The following is a 10,281-nucleotide window of genomic DNA, read 5'->3' as shown; positions in this document are numbered from 1 at the left end:
ATGCTGTCAACATGCGCCTCGCTAGGCAGCACGCTGTGGGAAGTCTGGGGTGGGCCACTGGTCGAGACGCTAGGGATACACGAACCAAGCGACAGGAGCTACGGCAGATGGAACGTGCCCTTTTCAGCCATGGAGAAGAGGCTGTATGAGAAGGACGATGTCGATATTTCGTTTCACAAGGTCATGCTCGAGAACGGGAAGGACTGGGTATGGTATCAGGTATGGCAGGATCCAGTCGCTGTTCGAGACACTGGTCGGAACGCTGATATGATTTTCGTGTAAGTTGGTCCGTCCCCACCCCGCCTACCTCGACTTTGACAGCGATACTGACGCTTGCACATCCCCTGTTTTCAATCGGATAGTCACGGCACAGGAGTGCATTCGGGAACACTCGCGAGCCAGTGCCGACGCTACCTCGATGCAGGATTCCGACTCATCGTTCCCGACCTGCCCTCGCACGGCTACTCGTCCGGTTTACACGTCTACCAACACAGTATGGCAGGGTTCTGCGCCGGGCTGCATGCAGTCCTCCACGATGTCGCACGACGCGATCAATCGCAGTCCCTCTTCCCAGCCATCGCCCCGACTAAGCTCGAACGTCGAAAGACCTTCATGCTCGGCCTCTCGTTCGGCGGGCTGGTCGCCTTCTCGTACGCACTCCAATACCCCGCCTCGTACCGGTACGACGAAACCGACGCCTCGGAAATCCCCATCGACGGTCTGATCGGCGTCGGCCCCATGGTGGCGTCCAACACGCGGTTTGTCGTCGTCAACGCCTTTCTGCGCTTGCTGTTCATCATGCTGTACCACGTGTTCAAGCTGGGGCGGTTGGAGGTGATTGTGCCGCACAAGAAGGTGGTGGACAAGGACCCGAAGGTGTACGATTCGCTGATCATGCAGGATCCGCGCTCGCACAAGGGATCCTTCCGCATCGGACACCTGTACTGCATCGTCGAAGCCATGAAAGAGCTGCGAGCGCGCGCGAGCGAGATCCGCCATCCGGTCTACATTCAGATGGGCGGCGAGGACAGGGTCGCGGACAACGCTGCGGCGCTGCGCTGGATCCGCGAGACCAAGAGCTCGGACAAAAAGCACGAGGTGTATCCCATCTGTCAGCATGTCATCTACAAAAAGGCCAAGAATCAGCACGATGACCTTGCAGGCCGCATCAGTGTGATCGCCGACAACGTCGCGTGGATGGTCGAGCGCTCGCCTGCGGTCCTCAGCAGTGCTGGTGCCGGTGCCGGGACGATGGCGCGTAGACGTCAACAGCTGCGCCTGGCCTCGTATACTAGCGACGGCGGCTCGAGCAGCAGCATCAGCAGAAGCACGTCGCGCACGTCGCTCTTCGACAACGACGAGGATGAGGACGAAGACGACATTTCCATCGCCACCACGGTCCCCACCACCCCGCTGCTCACCGACTCGGAAGCGCTGGAGAAGCGCACAAGCGGTGAGCAAAGCTTGCATCTGCTGCCCGAACACCTCAGTGGGTGGACAGTGGACGAGGAGGGAGAAAAGAGAATGTATAGGCTGTTTTGGAGCTTCCGCGAGGAGACCCGGCCGTTCTTGTACGATACCAACCCAACCACCGCTGCCTCCTGATTAGAGTTCGCTGCGATGCAACAGCTTCCGACACCAAGTCGCTCCATACCCAATCTGCTCTCCCACTACGTTTTGTTTCACGCCCTCAAGGCGTCTCAGCACCTTCATTTGCATCCTACATTGTCCCGTTCTCACACGCATGCCGCTCTTTGCACTCAAGACCTTTGACACACATCATTCGTTCGTCTTTTGCTGCTTGTCATTCACAATCGTTCTCCAGAATGTTCGCTCGCTCTGGCTGGTGATTAGGAGCACAGACAAAGCAATCTCTGGAAGCAAAGTGGTGAATTGCCGAACGACAATGAATTCTAGAGATACAAGAATGCCGAAACAGGTTCAAGTAGAGTTGAGATGCGATGATGAGCGAACAGAGTAGGAAGCGAGGTCCAAAGATGATGCAAAGAAGGCTAAGGGTCCGAGCTGTCGAGCCACTCACGAAGCCTGCTTTGGCGGTACACCGAGTCCGCGCCTCGCAAGCAGATCACGCACGTCTCCCAGCCCCTCGAGCTGGCCCTGCGCGACCACCGTCGCCTGACCCGATCCTCGCGGCGACCTGTTCGCAGAAACCGACATCTTCTGCGGCCTGAGCACACGCGTCGCTACCCGATTGAGCGTCTTGAGATCCACCTGGTCGATCTTCTGGCACATCTCCTCGACCGATACCTTCTTGCCGTGCGCCTGGATCTGCCTTCCTAGATCCTCGACCTCGACAAGCCTCGACTCGAGCGCCATGACGAGCGAGCTCTTGAGCTGGTTCTTGGCACGGTTCAGCTCGGCCTGCGTAACCGAGCCCTGGTAGAGGGAGCTGGTGCAGAGCTCGAGCTCGCGCGCGATGACGTGCACGATGCTCGAATTGAAGCTCGGATGGACCGAGGCCGAGATGCCAAACAGACCCGAGTCCGAGTAGCAGTGGTGGAAGGCGGCACAATAGTCGACGCTGTGGTGCTGGTTGAGCACGTTGGTGTACAAGCGCGAATACATGCCTTTGCCGGGTCCACCAGCGCTAAAGCTGCCACCGCCACCGAGCAAGATTTGCAGCGTAGCGAGCGCGTAGATGTCATCGTCGTGAATGCTGAGACCTTCAAAGGCGACATAGACGTGCGTAAACTCGAGATCAGACTGTGGAATGTAGAGCTCGCCACCGGTGTAGTGCGAGGGGGTGGAGATAAGGTCGGCGAGCTCTGCCGATGTAGGTGTGGCCGAGGAAGAGGAGGACGTTGAAAAGTTGGACGAGGAGCGCGAGAAAAGTGACGACAGAGACGAGGAGCGCGAGGACGATGACGATGATGACGAGGAGGGCGAGCTGGAGAGCGACGAAGAGCCGGAGCTGAGACGCGAGGAATCAGAAGCGTGCTTGAGGTCGCCAAACAGCTTTTCAGAGAGCTCGACGAGCTGCTCGTGCGGCATTCCACTACCAGCGACGACAATCCTCTCGGGCCTATACCAGGTGGACATGAAGTTACGCAAATTGTCGGCGGTCATCTGCTCGAGGCTCTCGATGGGGCAGAGCAGAGGGTTTCCGAGCGTGTTGGCCTGGTAGGCGGTAGTGTGCAAGAGTTCAGGGAGGATCATTTCGGGTTTGGACCAGATCTCCTGAATTTCGTAGGCGGCGGCTTCCCTCTGCACATCAAGCTCTTCTGGACTGAGGAGCGGGTTGAGGATGGTATCGGCGAGGATGGAGAGCACAGCGGGCACGTCCTTGTTGAAGACGCTGGACTGGTACATGATGGTCTCGCGCGAGGACGAACACATGACGTTCCCGCCGAGCGCTTCGATTTCGGAGGTCATCTGTTGTGAGGAGCGATTGGTGGTCGACTTGAAAGCGAGACGATCCAAGAGGTGAGAAGCACCTGATTCGCCAGCGACCCAGGGGCGTTCGTATCGAGAGCCGGCGTCAATGTAAACTCCGACGGCGCTGAAGTGGCCTGGCGTGGCTTCGGTGGCCACACGGACTCGGTTGGGGAGTGTTGTGACGTTGATGAGGGACGAGGTGGGTAGAGGTGATGCATAGGGAGAAGGTTCGGATGAGGACGAGATTGGAGACGAGGCAGGTGCGGACGCAGACGCGGACGACGACACAGAGCGTGCCAATGTGCTGTTGGACGCGAGCAGAGATTGGCGCGCGGCGTTGCGGGTGGAAAGTGCGGAAGCACTAGACTTGATCGTAGGGACAAGATTGGACAAAGCCCGTGGCGCAGGTGCGGCTTGTTTGGGCAGGGACGCTTTCAGGGTTGGCAGCGTAGCCGTGGTAGTGGCCACAGAACGGACTTGACCAGCTTGTGATCGAGCCAGAGCGCGTGTCACTGCGGACGAGCAGGTTGAAGTCGGGAATTTCATGTTGTGATGTAGTGTATGTTCGGTTGTTTAAGATGTGAATCAAGAGCGGAGGTGCTGGATGCAGGGGTGGGCGAGATGCGGCGTGCAGGCTGGTGCGAAAAGCCTGCCTTTTCCTGTAAGCTATCGCCGCTCAGTCTTGAAGCCAGTACAGAGCGTGGAGCTGAAAGGCCGAGAGCTGGAGAAAGGAGTGATAGAAATCCTGTATTCGACAAGGAACCAGAGAAAGAGCGAGAAAAGGTAGCAATGAAGAGGTCGATGATGGTGACGAGGAGGAGAACGACATGCAAAATGGCGGCAGAGTCACCCTCATCACACATCCCCAACTGCGCTTTAAATTTCGACTCAAACCGACCCGAATCCCGAGCCTTTCCTTACTTGACCTTTGGCGCTTCTGAGACGATCTTGACGCTCTCGTTTGATTTCTAATACTAGTTGTGTAGCAAAGTAGGTATAACATTAGGACGCAAATAAAACGGGATCGTCGGAAGTATGCGGATGTCTTGTCAAGAGGCAAGCTCGTCGTTACGATCTTACAACGACAAGGGTTGGGTGTCCGTTGCGTTGTCTCGGCTCGCTTTCTGAACCGCGTTGGTGGCTGACAAATCTTGCATGCTCTGTGTCGCTTTGGGCAAGGTTCGTTGTGTGATTGGTGCCTAAAAATGGGATGCTAATGAGACTAAGCAAACGCGCTTCACCCACTTGCAACCGCCGCTCTGTCTCTCTTTCTCCCTCTCTGTGAGGTCATCAGCGACACTAACCCGCTCGTCTCGAGTGTAGGCGAATTTGAACGCACCTCAGAGGTCTGTTCGGCTCGGAGACAAACGGCGCTCGCACGCATTCATGATCGCAAACACAGATACAAGGTGCCTCATTCGGATCGGATGTTCAATTGGATCCACCAGAAAGAACAAACAGCAGTGAGTCAGACAGTCGACAAGCCTTACCCCTTGTGTCCGACGACAGTGAAGAAAGTGCTTCGAGGCCATCTGTGGCCATAGAAACTTAGAGCAAAGCATCAAACATATGATCGCCCAAGCAAGCAAGCATGTGAGGAACGAGGTTGTTCGTGCGCATCTCGCTTGTACCGGTAATCAACGGGTCGCTTGCATCATGACCAGCTGTGTGGATCTGATGCGAGCAAGTAAGTTTTACACCTCGAGAGCAACTTGAATGTGGTGCGGCCCATGAGCAGCAGTGCCAAGAGCGAGATGGCCGGCAATGCCTGGCGCCGCCTGCGCTAAAATGCACGGATCCTCAGATTGGGATGCCACCCGTACCTGCAAATGCATGCATGCATCCAGCAACCGACAAATTGAGCACGTCACGATCCCGAGTGCAATGGATCTACAGAGGAGCGCTCGAGACGCTTGCTTGGCCCGAGTGAGGGCCGAGACCATGCGCAACTGTAGCGTAGAACCTGACCATCATCGCTGTTCCGAGCAGCGAGAAGTTTGGTTGCGGAGTCCGGCGAGGAAGCTACAGTACAAAGGGGATTGATTGATTGTTCGAGTTTCTTTTGTCTTTCTTGCCCTCGCCCTCGCACTTGCCCTCAGCAGCCTCCCTCCACTCGCGGCCCAGAAATTATTAATCTTGGAGCGGCTGGCGACGGCGATAACAACCTCCACTGCACTGCACTGCTCTGCTGCAGCTGCCAAGATGCGTCGTCGACGACATTGCACCAAGGAAACGAAAGAGGATATTCATTCTCGCTCCCCTTATGGGTCTCCGTCTGCAAAAATCACCTGAAAAAAGGTTGCTCGCTCTGAGCCGCTAGCAACGCATTTTTGGCTGTTCCGCTGTCGGCTCTTAGCTGGCGAGCAACGAGGCTTGGGGAACCTCAGCCGAATTCTCTGCCTTACGCCACTCGATCCTTCACTCGCGCTGCCAACCTTCGTTCGCCCTGGTGCCTCCCGAACTCAGCTAGAGCAGCAGCCGCCGTCTCCAGTTTGAGCCAGGCTGACCTGCCTTTTCAACCCTTTGAAACACGAAGCTGATTTATTTGAATTCATGCAACTTGGCAGCAGCAGCAGCCATCTCGAGTTGCGCGTTTGGTTCGGTTTTATCTTCCTGTAGGGCCGGTGCAGCGCTGGGTTCTGAGTGCGTCGAGTGCCTCGTGCGACAACAGTTCCGACTCGACTTTGGCCATTTTTTTCTCTAGAAGCGTGGCAGACCGGCTCTTCCGAGCTCATCATCGGCTCATTATCCCCTCTTTGTGGCGCAGCACAAGCACGTTTTTGTTTTTGGACGTCACTCGGCAGCGGCGACGACAACGACGACGAGGACGACGACGACAACCACCACCACCACCACCACCATTGAGCTCCATACTCTCTTACTCTCTCTCTCTCTCTAACATATTCGGTTCCGCCGACGTCGCTCTCATCACTATCATCTTTCCATTCTTACGTTTCGTCACCCTCCTCCCTGCGGCGCTCATTCCTTCCGCTCTGTCCATTCGTCGGATCTCGCATTCTCTTTTTTTCCTACTCGCCATCTCCGACGTATCATCAACGCGCACTTTGCTCAACCCCCGTCTGCACGATACACGACACGCGGGCGGGCAAGACCCATCTTCCATTGCGGCTCCGCTTTCTCTGCTGTCCCAACTCTTCGCGCTAAAAAGCTTCTTCGCAGACCCGCGCCCTATCTCATTCACTGTGGCGAGTTGCCATGTCGACGCACGATCAACACTCACCATACAGCAATGGCCACGGTCATGCCAACGGCATTCAAGCCGACCTCCAGCAGTCGAGCAGCTCGGGTCCCGTCAGGAACAGCACTGTCAAGGCCGATGACAGGGACAAGAAGGGTCCCATCGCCGCGCCCGTCAAAAGCGCATGCACCTTCTGTCGCTCCCGCAAGTCGCGCTGTGACGGTAGCAAGCCATGTTCCGCCTGCGTCGGCCGCGGTCGCCCCGACGAGTGCCTCTACACCGTATCCCGTCGTGGAGGCAAGCCCAAGCCCAAGCTCGACCCCACACAAGACTTGCAGAGTCATCTCAACAAGCTCTTTGCCATGACAGATATGCCCTATGCTTTCCGTCGGCCCGGTGGTCTTGCTGGTCCTTCTGCTGCAGATCTCTCGTCCCCTCCCCCCGTCCAGTCACCGTCACAACCGCAGTCGCAGCAGGTGCAGCCTCATTCGAGCGTCTTCAGCATCCCCGACCCGTATCAGTCGTTTGATCCCTCTGTCCTCCAGCAGCCAGCTTCCATGTCCAACACCCTCCATATGCCCACCCAGTCAGCGCTTCCATCCGCGCAACAGCAGCATCCTGCCTCTGCGTTCTCCTTCGATGATTCACTCCAAGATCCTTTTGCGTCCATGTCTGCTTTCCAGGCCGGTGGATTCTTGCCATATCAGCTGCCTGAAATGACTCAGCCGCCCTCTGCTCCGCAGATGCTGATGCAGCCGCAACCACAGCAGCACCATCCGCACTTCTCTCCCCAGCAGCAGTTCAACCAGCATGTACGGCAACAGCAACACCAATCCGCGCAGCTCGCTGGCTTTAACGGTGCACCTCTGCAGCAGGCGTCCTTCCAGCAAGCTGCTCCTACAGGTGCTGCAGTACCTTTCGGCACCACCTCCCCGACGGTGTTTGCCCCTGATGTTCCACAGAGCTCTTCTGCTCTCTCGCCCGGCTCCCTTCAGAGTCCCAGCTCATGGGCTCCAGTCGATGATGCGATAGCCGCATACAACGCCAGCTCGGTCGCTGCCCCGGGTGCCTCCAGTGAGCCCAGCTCGTCGCGTCACACCTCGATCGACAACGTGGCCGATGCCCCCAACCTCAAGAAAGTGTCCTATACCACATTGAACGCTGCCGCTGCCGAAGCGGGTAGCGTCAAGGCGCTTCTCACCGATTACTACCGCTACCTCTACCGCTTCATTCCTGTTCTGCCACCACCCAAGCACATCGACGTGCTCATCAAATTCTTCAAACCTGACTCGACCTTTATCTATGCGCTTCAGTGCGTTTTGCCTCTACTCAGAGACGAGATACAGCCGATCGGCGCTCTGCACAAGTTGTCGGGTCAGGGCATCAACTTTGGCTCGGACGAGAAGAAGGCGGCGTTGCGCGAACGAACCCTCTTGTTCGAGCGCAAGGCCTCTGATGGCCTTGATCGCCTGCTGGAGCTCGCAGATGGCGACGACACGGGTGAAAAGATGCTCGAGGCGGTGCAGACCTTGTGCGTGCTCGTTGTCTACGAGTACGGAAGCGGACGTGCGATCAAGGCACGTCTCAAAGCCGATCAGGCACTTGGTCTCGCCATGGGCCAGGGTCTGCACAGGTTGAGCCACAAGACATCCCCGCATGAGATGAAGGCGGCGCCCAGCAGCTTTGCCTACACCTCCACCGTCGGTCATCCGCTCACCTCGATGGGAGTAGACGCCAACGACGTCTTCGAGATGCGCAAGCGCTGCTGGTGGTCCGTATGGAGTCTGGTTCTGTGGGCTGCCTACAACACGGGTCGCATCCCTACCATCCGTGCCGACGATCCACGCGTCAAGAGCGAGATGCCTGCCGCCTCCAATCCCGATGTGTGGACTGCCAACATCAGCTCGTTGCAGGCGCTCTTGCTCGTCCAGGACCGCGTCTTGGCGCTGGCTCAGCACGGCCAGACCTCTGAAGGCAACTCTTACTACGAGCCACCGCGACGAGAACACTCCAAGTCGCCGCCCTCGTCGGACAGCTCGCCGTTTGCTATCGGTCGCTTGGGCATCTCCAGGTCTGGCTCAGTCAGCAGCGACGACGCTCCGGCCACGTTTTCGACACTTCCGACGCGCGCCACGCGCCAAGAAATTCTCGACAGCATGCTCGAGATCGACAACTTCTTGCAGGAACAGATCCGTATCCACGAAACCGCTGAGGCGCCCGACTCGCCTCTACCCTCCGAAGTGCCGCTGACGGGTGACTTGGCCCATGTGGAGAAGGAGCTCGAAGATTCGCTTCGCATGGCTGCGGCGGTGCAGCTCTACACGTCGTCACTGACACTGCACATTGGTCAGGCGTTCCAAGGCGCGTCGCTGTTTGAACGCAAGCTGTGCTTCCTCAACTCGATCAAAGACAACAGGGATGGTTCGAGCTCGGCGGTATGCCGGGAGCCGATGCCCGTTCTCGCCCATGACGACTCGCTCGACTTGACCCCTTACGCTGGTACAAGTGGCGACGGCTCTGGCGCTCAGGGGTTGGATCTGACGTCGCCCGGTGCAGGTGCCCAGGCGACAGCCTTGACACAGCAGGACCTGTACGCACGAGGCCCGTTCTTGCCTCGGCTGTCGTTGCAGCGATGCGTGCATGCCAGCCGAAAGCTGCTCGACATTGCCAAGCGCCGCCACGGCCAATCTGTCAACCCGAATCCGTTCAACTGCTGCAGTTTCGTACTGATCAGCTTTGTGCTTCTCATGCAGGCGCTTGCGGTTCACGGAGGCTTCGCAGGCGAAAACGGCACGAACGAGCAGGATGAACAGACGTCCAGGCAGCAGAACGGCTCGTCGAGCGAGCTTCACGGTCACGGAGAGTATGCCAACGACAGTCTGCAGCGAGTTTTGGACCACACTGTGATGGACGACGATGACACGATGGAGGACTTGGAGCCTTCCGTCGACCCGACCAAGCAGGCACAGCTGCGCGACATTTGGGGCCGCGTGCGCGAGGCGCGCGACACGCTCATGGACCTGGGCAAGCACTGGGAGGCGGTGGTGCCCATGGCTGACGAGGTCAACCTGTGTCTTGAGACGTCGCAGCTGCTGCTCAGCAACGTGCACTGATTGCGGTTGCGATTGCGAGTCCGACTTCGCGCTCACCTCCTTCTCAGGGGCTCACTCTGCATCGAGTCAGCTTCTTCCACGCAGACACACACACAGTCTCTTCTTTTTGGGGTTCCCTTCGTTACTCACAGGCATGCCATACATGCGTCTCGTCTCATCGACAAGTGTACATCATCCGAAATGCAGAGTGAAGGTGGGTGCAGCCATGATTCTGAACAGCTTTGTTTGATTGAGGTGAAGTTGGAGTCATTTTTGAAGTGTGAGCGCGACATTGTCTCTGCGTTTGCCGTACGGCAATCAAGGTAATCAGAAAGGAGACACGCGCGGCACGTGACGAGTGTTGTTCTCGGTGCCTCTGCTGCAGGCCCTCTGCGAAATTTGGGTGCGGGTTGCTGCAAACGCGCGCGCGCTTTCTCTGCTGCCAATTTCTCCACTCGTTTCGCTTTTGCTGCAGCCGACTCAGGACTTTGATCCCCGATGAGTTTGCAGGGCGAACCTGTTCCGGCAACGTTGACCAGCTACCATCATATCTAGATTCCGCCATTCCAGCCACCCTGCGATCGTAAGACTACG

The 10,281-nt window shown here is 57.5% G+C and overlaps 3 protein-coding genes across 3 annotated transcripts; 2 read left to right on the top strand and 1 right to left on the bottom strand.

The window, feature by feature from the left end:
* On the top strand, positions 1 to 1,605 carry EX895_005235 (uncharacterized protein; the record flags this gene model as incomplete). Its single annotated transcript, XM_029885828.1, has 2 exons — positions 1 to 278; positions 363 to 1,605. The coding sequence occupies 2 exons, from the start codon at positions 1 to 3 to the stop codon at positions 1,603 to 1,605; spliced, it is 1,521 nt and encodes a 506-aa protein (XP_029737680.1).
* Positions 1,606 to 2,037: 432 nt separating this feature from the next.
* Positions 2,038 to 3,942, bottom strand: EX895_005234 (uncharacterized protein; the record flags this gene model as incomplete). The annotated part of the gene is made up of 1 exon (XM_029885827.1): positions 2,038 to 3,942. One exon carries the CDS (start codon positions 3,940 to 3,942, stop codon positions 2,038 to 2,040), a length of 1,905 nt encoding a protein of 634 aa, XP_029737679.1.
* Positions 3,943 to 6,612: 2,670 nt separating this feature from the next.
* Positions 6,613 to 9,708, top strand: EX895_005233 (uncharacterized protein; the record flags this gene model as incomplete). The annotated part of the gene is made up of 1 exon (XM_029885826.1): positions 6,613 to 9,708. The coding sequence occupies one exon, from the start codon at positions 6,613 to 6,615 to the stop codon at positions 9,706 to 9,708; it is 3,096 nt and encodes a 1,031-aa protein (XP_029737678.1).
* Positions 9,709 to 10,281: the final 573 nt, after the last annotated feature.

Source organism: Sporisorium graminicola, chromosome SGRAM_6 (genome assembly GCF_005498985.1).
Source record: "Sporisorium graminicola strain CBS 10092 chromosome SGRAM_6, whole genome shotgun sequence".
In the NCBI taxonomy this organism is placed as follows: Eukaryota; Fungi; Basidiomycota; class Ustilaginomycetes; order Ustilaginales; family Ustilaginaceae; genus Sporisorium; species Sporisorium graminicola.
The sequence above is the reverse complement of the archived record's forward strand: the minus strand, read 5'-3'. Positions and strand labels throughout refer to the sequence as shown.